This window comes from Stenella coeruleoalba (assembly GCF_951394435.1).
Source record: "Stenella coeruleoalba genome assembly, chromosome: 11".
In the NCBI taxonomy this organism is placed as follows: Eukaryota; Metazoa; Chordata; class Mammalia; order Artiodactyla; family Delphinidae; genus Stenella; species Stenella coeruleoalba.
Genome location: NC_137157.1, coordinates 74,279,521 through 74,300,504, shown reverse-complemented (window position 1 = coordinate 74,300,504; position 20,984 = coordinate 74,279,521). Strand labels below are relative to the sequence as shown.

Genomic DNA, 20,984 nt, shown 5'->3' with positions numbered 1-20,984 from the left:
AACGCTCCCCCTCCCGCCCTCCAAAGTTGATGAAATCAAATGCCTTGGAACTGAATGTTTTAGTAATTCAGATCACTTGAGAGAAAAAAATAACCTGGGCGAGGGAATGTGCAAATTTTTAGAGCTTGGAGATTGCAAACGTGTGGAAATGCCGCCACCTTCTGGTGAGAAATGGGACCAGCAGGAAAAAAGCCAACAAAGACCTTCAGGATAAGCAGCTGCTTTCATTTCAAAGCAACAAGCTGCGCAACTCCAGCGCCCTCAGATACCCCGAGGTCTGCCCCTTCCGGCTGCTCTGACCACTCAGTGCGCCCTGCGCAACGTGATTGACAGGGCAACGGTCCGGTGCGTTACCTAAACTCCTCGCTCGGAAAACAGTGACCCGACCCTTCCGGAAGCTCAGGGTCCGCTCTTCCCAGCATCCTTTGCCTTCCGGCTATGCTCAGTTCCCTCCGGCCAGTCCCTCCTTGCGCGCCCATTTCGAGCCTGAATGTCAAGCTCGACTTTGGGGACCTGAGAATCCAGCACATATTTTCCAGGACTAGATTCTTGGCTATGCGGGCAGGAATGGCGCAGCTGGAGGGTTACTATTTCTCGGCAGCCCTGAGCTGTACCTTTTTAGTGTCCTGCCTCCTTTTCTCTGCTTTCAGCCGGGCGCTGCGAGAGCCCTACATGGACGAGATCTTCCACCTGCCGCAGGCACAGCGCTACTGTGAGGGCCATTTCTCCCTTTCGCAGGTGGGATCCTCAACCTGTCTGCACCCTCGGACAGGCTAGAAAGGGAAGAGCTGGCCCCAGTTCTAATTTCTCCTACCTTTATCCTTAGCTCCCTCCACTCCAAACAGGAAAGGAACTGGGTAATCTTGTTCCTGTCTCTGAGATCTGTAAAATATTTGCTAAATGAATGAATAAACAGCAGATCTGTCTCCTAGCAAGAAAAGCTCTGGGAGATTAACTAATGGGGAACTGAGTTACTGCCCCTCTTTTTGGCTAATGATGAAAGCTATCCTAGTTTTTCTTTGCCAGTCCCGGGATTAGAGGCATTGGATTGCTTCTAGGAAATGTCAGAAAATTTCACTTTAGCTCACCTGTCAAGCATCTCACTGTGTATTTTGGGAGTCGGATAGGAGGGGGAGGGGGGAATCTTCAGCTACTAAGAAGTGACAAGTTACATTAATTCCATCCTTGGTGTTTTTAGCAACCTTCTGTTAACTAGATAAACTGGCAACCAGTGAAGTGCCAGCATGTTTGAGTATATATTTGGCTACATAGTTGTGTAGATATGGGTACAAAAACAGACATATCCTTCTCTTCTGGTGAAGTCATTGTAGAGTAGTGGTTAGAAATATAAAGTCTATAGTTAGAGAAGACCTGATTTTAAATCTTGGCACTGTTATTTACTAGTCATGTCGCTTGGAAATTTTCTGAGTTTCAGGTTACTCATCTGAAAATGACAGTAAAATTGTATCTACTATAGAGCTTGTTGCAGGATTATATACAGAGGATTTAGCACAATTCATGGCTCTCTACATTGTAGTTGTCATTATGGATCCTGTGCTTTAATCTCTTTAAACATTTTTTTCTCTAAATCCATCCGAGTTCCAGAGGGTGATTCCAGGCTTTTTAAAACTGGAGCATTTGCAATTCAATCACCAAATTACAGGCCCTCCAAAGAGTATATCTTGGAAAATAGAAACTGAGTTTAAGTTGTTGTCTGCTGGTTGCTTGTACCTTAACAATCACAAAGCAGGTACAGGGACAAAACATAAGATAAACTTTTCTTTAGAGGAGGCATCTGATTTGCTCATTTAACTGTGACTTAGGATAACTTCCCAAAATGCCTGATTATTGGTAAAGATGACATCTCTGTGTCAGTCCTATCAGTATTACCTCTTGCTTTGCTTCATTGTTGACCTTTTTTTTTAAGTGGGACCCCATGATTACTACATTACCTGGCTTATACCTGCTGTCAGTTGGAGTGGTCAAACCTGCCAGTTGGATCTTCGGATGGTCAGAACACGTTGTCTGCTCCATTGGAATGCTCAGATTTGTTAATCTTCTCTTCAGTGTTGGCAACTTCTATTTACTATATTTGCTTCTCCACAAGGTGCAACCCAGGCACAAGGTTTGTTTTCAAAATAATTTATTATATTTAAGTTTATGTACAGTCAATTCCACAATTATGGTGAATTTGTTTTATGAAATTTGGTGAAAAATGTATTTAACATTTAATATTTGTGTATCTTTTGTAAAGATAAAGCAAGTCCCCTACCCCCATTTTAGAAGATACTTGTGTTTAAATACTTGAATTACTCTTATTTATTTATAAAATCTATAAATTTTCATGAATTAAACCAGTTCAGTAAATATCTCAGTATGCTAAGCGCTGAGATTACAGAGGTAAATGACACAGTCTTTTTCTTATAAAACTTATATCTTCATTAGGGGAAACAGAGGTTACCAAGCAATTTTTTTAAATTTTTTATTTATTTATTTTTTTGCGATACGCAGGCCTCTCACTGTTGTGGCCTACCCGTTGCGGAGCACAGACTCCAGACACTCAGGCTCAGCGGCCGTGGCTCACGGGTCCAGCCGCTCCGCGGCATGTGGGATCTTCCCAGACCGGGGCACGAACCCGAGTCCCCTGCATCGGCAGGCGGACTCTCAACCACTGCGCCACTAGGGAAGCCGCCAAGCAATTTTTTATGATTTAAGAATGCAGGCCTTGGAGGTGGATTACCTGGGTTTGAATTCTATCCACTTACTAATTGTGTTACTTTGCAGGTTACCCCTTAGTGACTCCTTGTTTTCGTCAGTTAAATAGGAAAAATATAGACTGTACCTCATAGGACTGTTCTAAAGAGTAGAAGAGCTTAATAAATGGAAGGTGCTTAGAATATTGCCTGGTATATAGTAAGGAATCAATAAATATTAATTATAATAGTTACTTTTAGCTTAAAGAGATGATTTCAATAGTGTAAATTATGAGAGAGCAATAGCTATAAAACGCTATGAGGATACAGAGAAGGAGCAGAGGAGCACTTGTTGCACCCTGACTGGGAGGGAGAGGTGTGGGTGGCATTGGATAAGGCTTCACAGAGAAGATGGTACCTGAGCTGAATCTTGATGACAGATAGGACTGTAGGATGGGAATGAATCCTGACAGGATTAACAGCATAAGCAAAAGTAGAAAGGCATTAAACAACAAGATGCAGGGAATTGCTATTTGGAATTATAAGATTATAAAGTACAGGGACGTGAGGCTGCAGAAGTCTGTAGAAGAAGGTAGGGGAGAAGTCACAAATATATTTTTATGTCATGGAAAGCATTTTAAACTTTATCTAATAGGTGATGGACAGCCCTTAATTTTAATCAAGGTAATGGCATGGTTTGGCTTGGTGATTTAGATTAACTGGATGATAGAATTCAAGGAGATAAGAATACTTTCAAATTCTACCTGAGACTATCAGCCCAAAAGAAGATGTCTAAAACTTTAGACTAGGCCCACTATTTTCAGGAAGATCCCTGTAATTTCATCATAAAATAGTAAGATCATTGTGTATAGTGGTATAAATGTTATATACATATTTATATTCTCTCTAGTGCACAGTTTTGAAGGGATATCTTTAAAAGAAATTGGTGATGATGGCTAAGTGAATGCTTATGGAAGGCACGAAGATAAGCTCACTGAAATGGAACCACCTGCACTGTGTTCCATTTGTCTCCGTGTTCCCCATAGAACTGAGGTCATTGTCTTGCACACAATAACTCCTTAACTATTTGTTGAATGATTCAAAGTATTGTAGGCTTTGACACACACATGTATTGTCTTACTGCTTTCCAAACTGCTAGGTGTAACTAAAAAGTATCAGAAAGTGTCCTTATAAATACATACTGTGTTTTTGCAAAGCCAGAAATAACATTAATGTTGAATATTTTTTTTGAATAAGAGGCAGTTTTTTGTTTTTTAGTTCATTAGCTCAGCAGAAACAGCCTATTTGTTTTATTGTGAACTATGTTTTCTCTTCTTGTAGGCTGCCTCAAGTATCCAGAGAATCTTGTCAACATTAACATTAGCAGTATTTCCCACACTCTATTTTTTTAACTTCCTTTATTATACAGAAGCAGGATCCATGTTTTTTACTCTTTTTGCCTACTTGATGTGTCTTTATGGAAATCATAAAACTTCAGCCTTGCTTGGATTTTGTGGCTTCATGTTTCGTCAAACAAATATCATCTGGGCTATCTTCTGCGCAGGAAACGTCATTGCACAAAAGTTGACTGAAGCTTGGAAAACCGAGCTACAAAAGAAGAAAGAAGAGAAGCTTCCCTCTATTAAAGGACCATTTTCAGAATTCAGGAAAATTCTTCAGTTCCTTTTGGCTTATTCCATGTCCTTTAAGAACTTGAGTATGCTTTTCCTTTTGACTTGGCCCTACATCCTTCTAATGTTTCTGTTTTGTGCTTTTGTGGTAGTTAATGGTGGAATTGTTATTGGTGACCGGAGTAGTCATGAAGCCTGCCTACACTTTCCTCAGCTATTCTACTTTTTCTCTTTTACTCTCTTCTTTTCCTTTCCTCACCTACTGTCTCTTAAGAAAATCAGGTCTTTTCTTTGCTTAGTTTGGAAACGGAGAATTCAGTTTTTTGTGATTACTTTAGTCTCCATATTTTTAGTTTGGAAATTTACTTATGCTCATAAATACTTGCTAGCAGATAATAGACATTATACATTCTATGTGTGGAAAAGAGTTTTTCAAAGATATGAAATTGTGAAATATTTGTTAGTTCCAGTTTATATATTTGCCGGTTGGAGTATCGCTGACTCATTGAAATCAAAGTCGATATTCTGGAATTTAATGTTTTTCATATGCTTATTCACCGTTATAGTACCTCAGAAACTGCTAGAATTTCGTTACTTCATTTTACCCTATGTTATTTATAGGCTTAACATACCTCTGCCACCTACATCCAGACTTGTTTGTGAGCTGGGTTGCTATGCAGTTGTGAATTTCCTAACTTTTTATATCTTTCTGAATAAAACTTTTCAGTGGCCAAATAGTCAGGACATTCAGAGGTTTATGTGGTAATATCAGAAACATCTTGAACTCTAAAAATAGACTTATTATTTAGACTATTTCCATAATGAAAACTACGTAGAAATTTTTAAATTTCTTTTAGGCACCATGGTGATCCGCAGATCACATCAGATTTTTTGTGCTTTAAATATCAGAAATATGTATTTTAAATATATATATGTGAAATATGTATATATACATACATATATATATATATATATATATATGTATATCTATCTATCTATCTATCTATGACCCAAGGAAGTTAAATGGTAAAGAACTGAGAAAAGTTTAAGACTTGCTCCATAAGCCTGAATAATGATGGGAAAGTAAAATTATTCATAGCTATCTCATGATATTTCTTTGATACTGTTGGCCACTCAAAAAGCTTGGAAACTTTTTTGTATACAAGTTTATTTATTAATTCTCTTCAGAAAAAGTAGCAAAGTCTTTGAAAAATATTTACAAATGATTAGGTAATATTATTGATTGAAAAGTTGTTTAGCATTTTAGTAAATATGATTTCAATCATAAGGTAAAATAGACTCACATAGATAGTAAATGTTGTAAAATAGAGGCTTTTCTGTGTTTATCTAGGAATCAAATTGTTGATTTTTATTAAAAATCTAGAAATGATGAAGTCCTTTCACCGTTCCTAATATGAAATATATCATGAGCAAAGATAAATTGTATTGATAATAATACCTTTTAAAAGGGCTTTTCTTTCTGAAATACACTACTTTATCAGTTTCCTTTGGCTGCCGTAACAAATTACCACAAGTTCGGTGGCTTAAAAAAAAGGTCAGAATTCTGGAGGCTGGAAGCCTAAAATTAAGATGTCAGCAGTGTTGGTTGCTTTTGGAGGCTGTAAAAGAGAATCCATTCCATGCTTCTCTCCTACCTTCTGCAGTCCATGGTGTTCCTTGGTTTATAGATGTATCACTCCAGTATCTGCCTTTGTCTTCACATGGCCTTCCTCCCATCTTCTTTCTCTTACAAGGACAATGTCTGTGGATTTAGGGCCCACCCTAATCCAGGATAATTGTGTGTTCAGATCTTTAACTTAATTATGTCTACAAAGAGTCTTTTTCCATATAAGGTCATATTTACAGGTTCCAAGTTGACCTATCTTTTTGTGGGGCACTTTTTAACCCACCGAAGTTACCAAAGGAGATTTTACAATAAATTTCATAAAACTTGTAGGAAATAAATTTTTGATGAGATATTTTAAATAAAATTGCATCTTTTCAGAGAGGTTAAAAACAAGTGACTTGCAGGGTCACATAATTATAAAACTAAAAGTAACTGGTATTTGATTCCATTATCCAAAAAACGTTAGAATTTAAAGGAAGTTTAGAAATTATTTGATCTAGTCTTATTTTGTAGATTAGGGAACAAATGCTTGGGTAGGATTTGGTGGGATTAATTTTGGATTCTGTGTCTGCTATTTGGAGTACATTCATTGGGTTGTCATTCCCTAACAGAGAAGTATTATTTGGATATGCTAACATTGACATGTAAACTTAGAACTGTAACTAGAATTCATTTTTTAATCCAGTTTTACATTTGTAAACTTTTCAATAACTGTGTGAACTGTCTTAAGTGTTGGATTATGCTTTCTCTGGGTTTTAAATAATGAGTGGATTTGGAAGGTACTGTTCATTTGCAATATAAAATTATGCACAGGTAAAAATACAAGTGTAGTCTTGAGTAATAAATGCAAAGTCTGGTTTTACACACTCTTTGGGGCCAAGCTGTACTCTATTTAGTGCTTAGAAAGTAGATTGACTCTTTAGTTATAACAGTGACTGTAGGACAAATGTTTTTACCGAAACTTTTTTTTAATTAGACAAGAAAGCACACTCAAATAATTATTTTATAATGGAGATATGAAGTCAAAATTCTCCCCCAAATGTGCAATTTAGGAAAAAGAAATTTCTTATCTGATGCCATTGGTGCAAGGCTTTTGTTTTTTAGGCATATTTCTGAGACAAAAAAAAAACCTTTTTCTCTCTAGTCTGGCAAGAAGGAGGAAACTATTCTACTCCATGTATTAAAGGAATCATTGTTCTAATTCATTTTTAAGTGTTGAGTCCCTGCCCTTTTAAGAGATCTTTTGGAATGCAGTGAATTAAAAGGTGCTCTACAGAGCTGCTTTTAGAAACATCCTGAAGTTATATGTGTTTTGACTCTTTTTCAAGAGTTACCAAATAGATATGTTTGATATTATTTTTTAAAAAATTAGACTTAATGATTAGAAGGTAATTCTTAAAAAAAAAAAAAAGTATTGATAAGCTAGAGACCCTGTGGGGCCTTGCAGTTATTGTTATTAAAGTCTGTAAATGGGTTTTGGGGGTTTTTTTGTTTTTTGTTTTTTGCGGTACGCGGGCCTCTCACTGTTGTAGCCTCCCCCGTTGCGGAGCACAGGCTCCGGACGCACAGGCTCAGCGGCCATGGCTCACGGGCCCAGCCGCTCCGCGGCACGTGGGATCTTCCCGGACCGGGGCATGAACCCGTGTTCCCTGCATCGGCAGGCGAACTCTCAACCACTGCGCCACCAGGGAAGCCCTAAATGGGGTTATTTTAAAGAACATCATGAAAAGATTTGGTCCGTAAGTTTTTTAGGCCCAGTAATATATCTTTTCGGACTTTTTCTACCTTGTATGAAATTCTGTAGATACAGAGTATTATCTCTATATAGCATTAGGAAGGTTCCAATGTGTTGTGTTTCCTCACATTTATATTTTCTTTTAGTGGATACCTAGAAATCTTTTCTAATGCATCTATGTATGTAAATTATTTGGAAATATTGATACAGTCATTTCTCAGTTTAAGCATAGCATGTCATTTTGGCAAGAGAAATTATGTTAGCTTTCTGGTCTCTTCCTCCTTCTTCTTAGAGTTATTTCAGGAATGTGCTTAGCCTGTCACAACGTACCTTAATAAAAATGGCTTAATTCAGTTTATTTCTAATAAATAAATAATATAGTGTATTTCTAGTTTGAATTCAACCACCACTGGGCTTGACATTTCTTTTTCTTTATAATTGTTTGACGACCAGGAAAGGAAAAGAAAAGAGATACGCAATTTTTATCTGTACCCTCTAAATAGTGGACTATTACTTTAGGCTCACTTTCAAGTAAAATATTTCTATAAAGAAATCAATGCAAGTTCATTAGGTTAGAGAGCAATTTATTATTTTAAAAATAATTAGAATTTCGTTAAAAACAAGAAAGAAGCATCATGCAAATAATATGAATAAGTTTTTTTAATGGAAATTTAAATATGACTTAACCATGGACTAGAAAAAGCATAGGAGTTCTGTATTTGATTGTGGTTTTGGAATCGATAAAGCAAGTGGTTTAACCTTTGGTCCTCCCTTCAAATGAGAGTAGTATTTGTCTTAAGTCAGTGCCATCTAGCCTTATTTCAAAAAGAACTCAACCCCTGCTGTATATCCATAAAGTTCATAAATATGTCATATAATAATTATTGAGTAAATGTATGCTGAATGAAGTTTTTTTAGTATGGAATGAAGTGAACATCCTAGAAGAAGTATGATATATAACCATAAACTAATTTCAGGAAATAAATCACATATTTGATAATGAGACATTCTAACCCTAAGTTTCCTGACCTAGTTTTAAAATTTTTAATTTACTCTAGTGTTTAATACTTACACATGTATTTACTTGAAAATATGTGTTGTTTTTCTAATAGGATGTGATTTCAAAACTATTGCTGTTTATTTAAAATAAGAAAAATAAGTTACTATCTACCATTATAATAGCAGCAGAATTCTTGATCATTATCAAACTTTTAAGGGCAAAGAGATTTCAACCAATTATGAATAGTTTATGTTGTTTTCCTTATGCTGAATTTTGCTACTTTAGGGATAACTGTTATTTAGGGTACTTTTTAATGTATTTAAATGTTGACAACAAGACAACATTTCCAATATACTAAAACCTGTATAGCTGAGAAAATTATAAAAAATGGATAAATGGAGGATATATTTGTTAACACATATTCCTAAATCCAACACTAAATTCTTTACTATTTGGAAATTATTTCTAGGATAAGAAATTTTGTCACAGTGAAGTAATCCAAAATATCCTTATATTGTGCTTTTAAAAAAATGAGCATTTGTTGAATTTAATATTACTTTAATTTGAACTCTGCACCACCATCAGACCAATAGAGATACTGTATTTTTCTGATGAGAAAAATATTACACATTGCATTGATTTTTCACTGAAACTTAAGTCATTTCAGTTCAGTTGAACCATATATGTGTGTGTATGGCATATGCAAAATGAAGAAGAGGGAGGAAAGGTAATAATGATAATTGCTATTATTTATTGAACACCTATAGTGTGCTAGGCATTATACTGGCTGATTTACAAATGCTGTCTCATTTGATCTTATTTATATGAGGCAGATGTTGATTTCTGTTTGACTGCTGGAGAAACTAAAAGTCAAACACATCAGGTAACTTGCATCAGTCAACTACTTAATAACACAGATTGGTCTGACTTCCAAGCCTTGAGGTTTTGGCTGCTACTCTGCCTCACCATGAAAGTTTTTCCTTAAGAGAAGTAGAATATGGAGAGAGAGGTGGTAATCTGTCCTTGCTCTTCAATAGCCAGACCATTCATGGCATATTATTTTTTATATTGGATGCAGTCATTTTTAGAAATGATAGAACTGTTTAAAGGAGCATGAACAGATGATGAGTGTTTATAGTTCTGTTGAAGAGAAATAGCTAAAAGAATATATAGATGTTTAACTTGGAAGAGCAGAGATCCCATAACTTTGTAAGATCTCATAGTTGAGGAATAATTCTTTGGAAGGATTGGACTATTCACACCTGTAAATCAAAGGCCAACAGATTTCAACTCATGAAAAACATACATTTTCTAATTGTTTAGTCTCTGCAGGGGAACGGGCCCAGAAAAAAAGTAAGTTTACCTATACTTTCTGGAGCCAAGATTCTGTTTATCAAGGATGCTTCAGAAGAGATTCAGATAGCAAGTAGGTAGAATAAAATGGCTTTTTAAGATACCTTACAACACTGTGGTTTGAAATTCCTAAGTTTTTTATGGGTAATATTTTCTGCATTAATTGCGAAGTCATGGTGAAGTATATCTGGTGGCTTGTATGGTGACTGACATTTTAAATTTCTGAAAAAAAAAACTACTTTTAACTCTGTTCCCTTGTTTTAGAAACAAATTCGAGATACAGACTTAGTATGAGGTATTTTAGCTATAGTGCTGGACAGTACTGCTATTAAAATAATTTATTTTCTATTTTGTAATACCCGTTACATTTGTAAACAGAATGTGCTTTTATTTGAAAAGGCTTTTCGCCTTACAAATAAGTAGGGCAAGCACCATCTGTAAGATTTTTTAATGCAGTATCCACTAGGTGGTGATACTGTGCTACATTTCCAGGTGTTTTTGTACTTAAACTTATTGTCTGAGTTAACTTTTCTCTAGAGTTTTAAGTTTTGGTCCACAAAGTATTTTATAGCATCCATGTCTGTTTATTAAAATATTTTTTAAAATGTTTCCCAAATTGTATGAAGCTAAGGTAAATGTTTAAAAAGTAATTTTTGTGTTTTGTATTCATATATTTGGTGATTTAACCTAATATATCTTCCCATATGACATTCTTTTCTTCATATGGCATAGTCAAGATCTCTTCCCATAAGCAGTGAATGATGGTGAAGACAGATTTGAAAACTTATATACATTGTATCAGTCACTGTTTTAAGTGCTTTACCCACATTATCTTGTTTATGCCTCATAACAACTCTGTGGATCAGTACTGTTGTTAATATCCCCACTCTACACATTAGGAAACTGAGTAGAGTTTAAGTATTTTGTCCAAGATCACAAAATAACTGGCTGAGCTGGGATTCAAACCTGGGCAAGCCGACTCCAGAATCCATGTTAATTACTATCAATTGGTGGGGGGATGTAGGGGACAGGAGGAAGGGCACAAAGTCTGCCTTCAAATATGTAGCATTTTAGAAAGAGAAATAATCATGGAGGATGTGGTTATACTCCTTTATAGATCAGGAAAATGAAGTCTGCGTTAATTTTGGCTCTTCCAGAGGCAGATAATCTTCCATCTGCTATTGTGTCTTCCATTTCTCTTTTTGATGGTGCTTCAAAGTGATATGTATGTGTACTAGTGAATTTAATGGAGAAAAAAGAAAACAACTCAGGATTGGCGTCTTTAGCCATATTAATTTACATTGAAGTAAAGATCTGTGTTTTAATCGGAATGATTCCAGCAACCAAATGGGGGAGCATAGTTGTTTGAAAATTGATACTTAGTTTCTCCAAGGAGACTCCTATTTGGAAGCAAACTGTTGGTTAAACATGGCATACTTCGGAATTTTTCAAAACAATGTGACTGGAAAAGTTTGATCTTTTAAAAAACTCTATCAATATATATTCTAGATGCTTTTAAGTTTTGTTTTTGTCAGATACCATTCTGTAAAATGTTTTTTACTTCTAAAATTATGTTGTGGTTCATGTCATTTAAAACTGATTTTTAAGTAATCCTGTTCTTTATAAGAATGAAAGATAGACCTTTTTAAAAAGTTTGTTCAAATATTATAGTTTCATTTTGTTTGTAAATAAATTCATGTTTTATAATATTTTAAAGCTTATTATGTCTGTTTAACACATTCTCTTACTCTAGACTGGGTGCCAGTGGCTTTTTTCTTTCATTCACTCTGTGCTAGTAGCCATTTTACCCTGTCTACCACCTACCAATTCTATGCTTTGTAAGTCTTCTTTTTTTTTTTTTTAAATTGTATTGGTGTATACTTGATTTACCATGTTGTGTTAGTTTCAGGTGTACAGAAAAATGATTCAGTTATACATATATTCATTCTTTTTTAGATTCTTTTCACACTTTATAAGTCTTCTTGAAATAATAAAACTGAATAATATTTTTAAGTATAATAAGTGCCCATCATTAACCTGGATGACTATCTTCATTCTAATGATAGTGGAAGGCAGTTAAATTACTGGCTGATCATCTTGAACATGTGGAGGCTTGTATTTCTTCTAGTCCAGGTCTGTAGAAAGCTCAAAGTGTTTGCGAAACACTTTTAACTTGGCAGGACTGAAATCCCAAATTTTGATCCCTTCTGTTAAGGAGAAGAGATCCCTGCTCTGTTTTCAGACTTCCAGCTCTTGCTTTCCACTGGGCTTCTTGGAGTTTCCGCTGCTTATATGCATCTCAGAGATCAGCTGAGGACTTACACACAGATTTGGGAGTTTCTCCTCTTTGACTCCCTCCTTCTTGGGATTTCCCTTCTTAATTTATAACTACTCTAACAGCCCTAAACTGCATTCTCTCACACCTCAAATCAATGATATTGCAGTTATCTGACTAGGGTGTGTCCTCAGGGGAAAAGTCATTATAAATGTGGATAGCACCCAGTGAGATCTTTCAGTAATTAAATCCTGTCCAGTTCTTGACTCCTTTTGTTTGTTCTTCAGGGCCTTTAAATAGACTTTTTTTTTTTTTTTTTTTTTTTTTTTTTTTTGTGGTATGCGGGCCTCTCACTGTCGCGGCCCCTCCCGTTGCGGAGCACAGGCTCCGGACGCGCAGGCTCAGCGGCCATGGCCCACAGGCCCAGGCGCTCCGCGGCATGTGGGATCCTCCCGGACCAGGGCACGAACCCGTGTCCCCTGCATCGGTAGGCGGACTCCCAAACACTGCGCCACCAGGGAAGCGCTTTTTTTTCTTTTTAAGTTAAACAATCTGTGGAACAGTTACTATGATAAAAGTTCCTCTGCCATTACCTGCCTAGGAATCATCTTGATTATAGTTGTATAGTCTCTCTGTTTATGTATAGGAAGTTGGGGTTGTTACTTTTGAAGAGCTAAAAAAGCGTTCCTAAAATAAGTTTAGGTGGGGGCAGTAAGTTTTTAGAATATTGACTTCTAATATAGTCCTCTAATATAGTAAATCATAGTATTTGTAATTAAATCCAATGACCTTTTAAGGGTCTCTTATGTGAAAATGTTATCAAGAAATACAAAAGAAACAGACTTCCAGGCAAGAAGAGCTCACCTTCCAACTGAGAAGTCTTTGGAAAAAAAAGCTTTCCCACGTCAATTGGAATGATGGATGGTTGCTCTGTGTTCAACGGCCAAATAGGAGGGAATGACCTGCTAGAGTGCATGGAAAGGCTGGTTTCCCTTTTAGGAAATGAAAGTGTTTATCACAAGATGGATGAGAGCACAGGGTTGTTTCCATGTCTGGGACTTAACCCAAGGACCTGAAGCAGGTCGTGGGTTACTTCACAGACTAGTACCACTAGAGTTGGGGTAAGCTACGTTGAGTCTTTTTTCAAGAATGAGTCGCTAACGGATAGTAGTAGCAAAGTCCTCATTAAAATGTATACAACGAGGGACTTCCCTGGCAGTCCGGTGGTTAAGACTTTGTCTTACAATGCAGGGGGTACAGATTCAATCCCTGGATGGGGAGCTAAGATCTCACATGCCTCACAGCCCAAAACCCCAAACATAAAAAACAGAAGCAATATTGTAACAAATTCAATAAAGACTAAAAATGGTCCACATCAAAAAAAAAATGTATACAACAGTTTCCCCTTAGTCAGCAGAAGATCTTTCAACATACCACAAACACAAAGTTTCTCTAATAGTGTTCCTTTTGTGAAGGGAATTTAAACGTTTTCTATGATGTATGAAGTGATTTGATCCCAAAAGCTGTAAATCTGACACTTGTACTACCAGTGTGCTGTTGAGCTAAATAACGTGAGCCAACAACCACTGGAAGTTAAAGATTTGTAGATGGTATTGCTAAGCATGCGTCTCCTGTAAGGAGTGTTTCTTATGGTACATAAGAAAAAAACTACTCCACAGTATGTCCATTCACTAAGTGGAAGGTGTCCATGAAGTGTGAAGCAGGAAGTATTACAGATCTCTGATACTGCACTTTGTAGAGGTATTTGAAAGCCAAGTGAAGCTCTGTGTTTGAAAGGTGAATTGGATGTAAAAGCCTTTCAAATACAGGTTAAGGCTTTTTTCACATAGAGAAAATGTATGTGTGTCCTACAAGCCAGAGGAACAAAGTTTCAAAGAGATTGGGCTTTCAGGGCATGGAACTTGTCACATACCAAACAGGTGAAGGAGCTCATTAAATGGGGGAGAGACCCACACCCTTACCATTGTATATATTACCAGTAGCTCTGTGGAGCTCTCTCCGGGTTGGAGGATGGAGAGAAGTGAAGCCTTATCAGAGGACATGGAAAGTCTAGTATCACGTTTAGAAAATGGTTCTGTTTCTCACAAGCTGGGATGAGACAACTTTTAGGCATGGGGTTGTTTCCCTGTCTGGAATGTCTCCCTGTCTTCAACCTGAGCACTCTAAGCGGTCCAATAACCATTTCACAGACTAGTACCACTAGTGCTGGCATAGGCTGCTTTGAAACCTGTTGGAGAAACAACCACATGAGAATGGAAGCAATCAGGCCTCTGTCACCTGTATACCATGAAGATTGTCTGCATGCACCAGAAGATCTTTTTAACAAGTCACCAGCACAGAGCCTTTCAGTGTTCTTTGTGTGACAGGAAGTTCTCACTTGAGTGTCATCTATATAGAGGTAGCATGACCTGTCCATTAACTTGTAAATCAAGCATGAACCATCCCACGTGGTGATGAGCTAAACGAGGTGTGCTCCCTTCAACTCGAAGGGAAAGCTTTTGCAATGGCATGGTTAAACGTGTTTCAAGATAGATAATGGACACTGTTGTTGCTTACCTCAGGAAACAACTCTTATGGCCTGATTTCACTCAGGGGAAGATGTGCTGGAAGTGGCAGCATGGGGTATATTGTTGAGGAGCTCTGGCATATTGCTCTTTCCAGAGGGTCCCGATGGTAGGTTAGCCCCTGTCTTCTAAAGGTGAAAGGGATTCCTGGTCTTTCAGCTAACGATGAGACTTCCTTCCCCGACAGCAAATGTATGTGCTTCTTGCAAGGTAGAGGGATGTGGGTTTCTAGGGACTGATTGTTCGTGCAGCTGGGGAACTTGTCCCGAGGGGTTAGGAGTATCTAGGGTAATGGGGGAGGGACATGCAAAAGGAATCTTTCTGACAGTTCATGGAAAGCTACTCCTGTAGCACTGTGTGCCAAAGCTCAAGATTAGTAAAGCCTCTCAGAGTGTATGGGAAGGCTTGTTTCCCATTTAGGAAACACATGTATCTCACAAGCTACATGGGAGCACTTTTCTCTACAGCAAAGTTGCAATGCCCTGGACTTCACCCTCTGTCTGAAACCCCTAAGGTTTTATTTCTTAGGCTAGTAACACGAGTGTTTGTACAGGTGCCTCTGCGTCACTCTTCCAAACAGGTACACACGAGTGAATCCAAGCAATGTACCCAGTAACCCGTACAAAATGACGAGTTTCCCCTTTGCCATCAGATCTCTTTGCCACAAAGTAACTGGCACACGAGGTTTCTAACAGGGTTCTCTCTGTGAAGGGAAAGGAGGACTGGTGTGTGAACCATAGTCAATAGCAATGTGTACGGCAAAATTTTAAACCTAGCTTTGGCCGTTCTTATGTGATGGTGATCTTATGCCGAAGGTACTCCATGGAAGTGGGTGGCGAAGCCTTTGAGAGGGCCCATTGAAACATGTTTCTCACCTATGAAATTTAACCAGTTTATTCACATAAGATAGGACAAGGATGGAATCTGTTCTTTCACTGAGTGGAAGAGGTAGGTACATGAAGGGTGAAGCTTGTGGTATCTTGTTTTAGAGCTCTGTCATACTGCTGTTTCTAGATGTACATTCCAGGGACGTTAAGCTCTGAGTTGTAAAGGTGAAGCAGATTGAAAGCATTTCAGGTACAGGCTAAGGCTTCTTTCCCATAAGGAAAAAGTACATGTTCCTTCTATGCTGGACGAGTCACCTCCCTGATGCTCTCAGGGAATGGGATATTGACAGAGGATTTAGAGTACCTCATGCAGTGCGAGAGAGCCATGAACAAATAAGAGTTCTCACGTCGAGTGGAATGCTGGATGGAGGCTCTGTGTTCCACAGCCAAATAGGAGGGGATGGCCTGCCCGACTGCATGGAAAGGCTGGGCTCCCGTTTAGGAAATGGTTGTGTTGCTCACAAGCTGGGTGAGAGCACAGGGTGGTTTCCATGCCTGGAACTTAACCGAAGTGCCTGAAGCAGGGAGGGGTTTGCTTCACAGACTAGAACCACTAGAGTTGGGGTAGGTGATGTTGAGGCTTTCTTCAAGAATGCATCCCTCATGGAGAATAGTAGTGTAACAGGGAAGAGCCAAATCTGACTACATGTAGGATCTGTTTATTTTACTTTAAGATTTGCTTCCCACTGCGGTTGTTCACTAAAAAGACACTGTTTATACATAATAGCCTGCCTTGTGGAACCCTGCCCCTCTGCCTGAATGTTAAACCAAAGTGCCTATGTTCAGGGAAACATCCAGACCCTGTCCACCTGTGGATGGCTACAAGAAAGAAATTAACACATCCCCTCCCCGAGGCTGGCCATTCCAGGCGATATTCGCAAAACTTAAGGCCATTTTACTTTACTTCCTCATTTCCTCCCACTCTCTGGGCTATAATAAAAACTGGAATACAAACCCTGATAAGATGGTTACTTTGAGACATTAGTCTGCAAGCTTCTCACTCTGCCAGCTTTCTGAATAAAGTCGTATTCCTTGCCTCAACGCCTCGTCTACAATTTATTGGCATGTTGTGCGGCAAGCAAAGCGAGCTTGGACTCTGTAACAGTAGCGAAGTCCTCCCTAAACGTATACAAGGAAAAGTATCCCCTTAGTCAGCAGGCGATCGTTCGCACCAGCACAAATTTTCTCTAACAGTGCTCCTTCTGGGAAGGGAATTTATCCCTTTTGTGTGCCGTATGTAGTGATTGGCTCCCAAGACATGTTAATCTAGCCTTTGTGTTTTCCATGCTCTGTGGAGCTAAACCAGGCGCGCCCAAATCTATTAGAAGGCAAAGGCATGAGGACGGCATCGTTAAGCATGTTTCTCAGGTGAGGAATGTGGCCCATTATTTCTTGCCGTACTTAAGAAAAAACGACTCCGCGCTGAGTCTTTTCACTCGGTGGAAGGCATCCTTGAAGTGCGAAGAAGGGACTATCACTGTGTGTGTAAGAGACCTGTGAGACTGCCCTTTGGGGAGGTATTTTGAAAGCTAAGCAAAGCTCTGTGTTCCAATGGCATATCTATTGTGAAGGCCTTTCAAATCCAGGTGAAGTTTTCTTTCCCATACAGAAAGTGAATATGAGTCCTACACACCAGAGGAACAAAGTTTCTTAAAGACTGGGCTTTCAGCATATGAACCCAGAGATAAACCCATGCACATATAGTCACCTTATCTTTGATAAAGGAGGCAAGAATATACAGTGGAGAAAAGACAGCCTTTTCAATAAGTGGTGCTGGGAAAACTGGACAGGTACATGTAAAAGCATGAAATTACAACACTATCTAACACCATACACAAAAATAAACTCAAAATGGATTAAAGACCTAAATGTAAGGCGAGACACTATCAAACTCTTAGAGGAAAACATAGGCAGAACCTCTATGACATAAATCACAGCAAGATCCTTTTTGACCCACCTCCTAGAGAAATGGAAATAAAAACAAAAATAAACAAATGGGACCTAATGAAACTTCAAAGCTTTTGCACAGCAAAGGAAACCATAAACAAGACCAAAAGACAACACTCAGAATGGGAGAAAATATTTGCAAATGAAGCAAATGACAAAGGAGTAATCTCCAAAATTTACAAGCAGCTCATGCAGCTCAATAACAAAATAACAAACAACACAATCCTGAATGGGCAGAAGACATAAATAGACATTTCTCCAAAGAAGATATACAGACTGCCAACAAACATATGAAAGAATGCTCAACATCATTAATCATTAGAGAAATGCAAATCAAAACTACAATGAGATATCATGTCACACCAGTCAGAATGGCCATCATCAAAAAATCTAGAAACAATAAATGCTGGACAAAGTGTGGAGAAAAGAGAACACTCTTGCACTGTTGGTGGGAATGTAAATTGATACAGCCACTATGGAGAACAGTATGGAGGTTCCTAAAAAAACTACAAATAGAACTACCATATGACCCAGCAATCCCACTACTGGGCATATACCCTGAGAAAACCATAATTCAAAAAGAATCATGTACCAAAATATTCATTGCAGCTCTATTTACAACAGCCATGACATGGAAGCAACCTAAGTGTCCATCAACAGATGAATGGATAAAGAAGATGAGGCACATATATACAACAGAATATCACTCAGCCATAAAAAGAAACAAAATTTAGTTATTTGTAGTGAGGTGGATGGACCTAGAATCTGTCATACAGAGTGAAGTAAGTCAGAAAGAGAAAGACAAATAACATATGCTAACACATATGTATGGAACTTAAGAAAAAATAAACTGTCATGAAAAACCTAGGGGTAAGAAAGGAATAAAGACACAGACCTACTAGAGAATGGACTTGAGGATATGAGGAGGGGGAATGGTAAGCTGTGACAAAGCGAGAGAGAGGCATGGACATATATACACTACCAAACATAAGGTAGATAGCTAGTGGGAAGCAGCCGCATAGCACAGGGAGATCAGAGCAGCACTTTGTGACCGCCTGGAGGAGTGGGATAGGGAGGGTGGGAGGGAGGGAGATGAAAGAGGGAAGAGATATGGGATCATATGTATATGTATAACTGATTCACTTTGTTATAAAGCAGAAACTAACACACCATTGTAAGGCAAAAAAAAAAAAAAAAAAAAAAAAAAAGAGACAGGGTGGTCTCAATTCCTTCCTACTAGCTCCTCCCAAAGCGCACTTTAGTTAATGGGCAAACTAAACTTGACCTCTACCCTCAAGGTAAGGTCCAGGTTTTCCAATCAGCAAAGTTTGGTGTGCAGCTGTTTCCATGAAGCCTGAGTCAATGGAGTGCTTTAGTTCTAGACTGCAAAGGGCTGTGTTTCCACATTTCAAATCTAGAGAGTGGAGGCCTCACGGCTGCCTGAAAAACACTCATGCTTCACATCTTTAAGTCACTTCTAGGAATGCCTCCGTGAAGAAAATTGAGCTTGCTCGTAAGAAGCCTTGAGGTCTCCATTGCATGGTAGGAGGTCATCCGATGACCCTCCCTAGCAAGAGGGGGAAGAGAACGTGACCCCAAGCCTCATGAGAATCCCCAGAGTTTCCCATCTGCAAAGTGTGGTGTGAGCCGCCTCCGTAAAGACTGAGTCGATCGAGGGGTGCAAGTCCTATATGGTATTTGCAGGCTGAAGACACTCGCGTTGAATTTCATTTCCGAGAGAGAGCATGTGTCCCGTGAGTCCCTAGTGTGTCTTTTAAGTAACAAAAAGTGAAAGAGAAAGTAGGCCTCAACTCTTCCTACGAAGAGGGAAGGGAGCTGAAGTGTGTCCCTTCTTGGCGTACCTCTTTTTCTACAGCTTTATAACAGCCCAGGGGACACAGTAGTGGACAGTCACTTTCAGCGCGGCTCTACCTTGGTAAAGGCCAAGGAGTTGAACTGACACATTCCCTGAGACTAAGATACATCATGGGTACTCATTCCTGTTGTATGTCCACAAGGTAGGGGAAGTAGACTTCTGGCCCAGCGTAAGAAAAGGTACAGAAATACCGGTAACAATGGGAAGAATTTGGCGTGCCTAAGTACCCTAGGCCTGGCTAGGTGATTACATGGTGACGCTCTGCCCTGCATGCAGTAGTCAGATGTCCAATGTGTCATTATGGAAAGGCCCAGTGTGTCCCAAAGTCTCCAGGAATAAGTCAGAGAGTGCTGGTAAAGGCGCTGTGGGGTCAAGGTGGTAATTAGAAAATGTCGGGAAAAGCCGCTTTTCCTCTCTTAGGAAGTGACTTGGTTGCTGCTTCAAAGCTGGCTGAAAAACACACTGCCCATTCGGCTTCACTCCACAAATTCCTTTGTGAGGGACAGTGAGTGTTCCGGAATGAAACCAGGTGGTGGCGATTCTTTACCACGAGCCCATCCCACAGCATTCTGTAGGTAAACTTCCAAGAGTACCTAACCTCTGGTCTCGGGGTAAGGTGCACTTTTTCCCATCTCCCAAATTGGGGGTGCACCAGTGTCCTGGAAGCCTTAGTCAATGGACTGCTTTAGCTCTAGTATGCCTCACGTGGCCTAGGACCTCGCGTCTATCACGTCTTTCACTGGAGGGCACTGTATACCAGAAGCGTGCTGAGCACCATCGAGGGACAAGCAGCTCTGGGAACAACCCTCTCTCTGCAGTTTGAAGAACCAGGAGTGGCTTTCTACTTTGGATGGGTAATGTTCCTCACCCTTCAAACAACCTCAGGAAGACGGATCTAGGAGGCTTTCTTTCAAGGGCAGAGAACTGAGCTGCACGGCAAAAAGCCACCGGGCTTCCAATTCAGTTGCGAACCTCATGCCTGACATCTCTCTGGTGGAAGCGGAAACCTGGCTATGGGTCCAACACAAAAGTAAGCAGAGATATACTCGGAGCCATGCTAGGCCGTGGAACTTCCAACACACCTACGCCTAATGTGGGCACTTAGATGATTATGCAATGCACCACACTGAGAGCACGCTGCTCCAAAAGTGTCATCGGGGAAGGGTGAAGCTTGTCCACAGTGTCTCCAGTAGCTGGTCAGAAGAGGGATGAAAATGTGCAGTGTGATCCATTAGGCACAAGGTGAGCCAGGGAAAAGCAGTAATACCCATTCCAAAACTAGATAGTGGAGGCACCAAGGCTGCTTGAAAAACATTCCTGTTGCACAGCTTTTATTCACTTCCAGGAATGCCTCAGTGAAGAAGAGTGAGTTTCC

The 20,984-nt window shown here is 39.1% G+C and overlaps 1 protein-coding gene across 1 annotated transcript; it reads left to right on the top strand.

Annotated features, from left to right (window-relative positions):
- Positions 1-444: 444 nt before the first annotated feature.
- Positions 445-7,065, top strand: ALG10 (ALG10 alpha-1,2-glucosyltransferase). Its single transcript, XM_079937912.1, has 3 exons — positions 445-738; positions 1,928-2,125; positions 4,035-7,065. Exons 1-3 carry the CDS (start codon positions 556-558, stop codon positions 5,088-5,090), a joined length of 1,437 nt encoding a protein of 478 aa, XP_079794038.1. The 5' UTR covers positions 445-555; the 3' UTR covers positions 5,091-7,065.
- Positions 7,066-20,984: the final 13,919 nt, after the last annotated feature.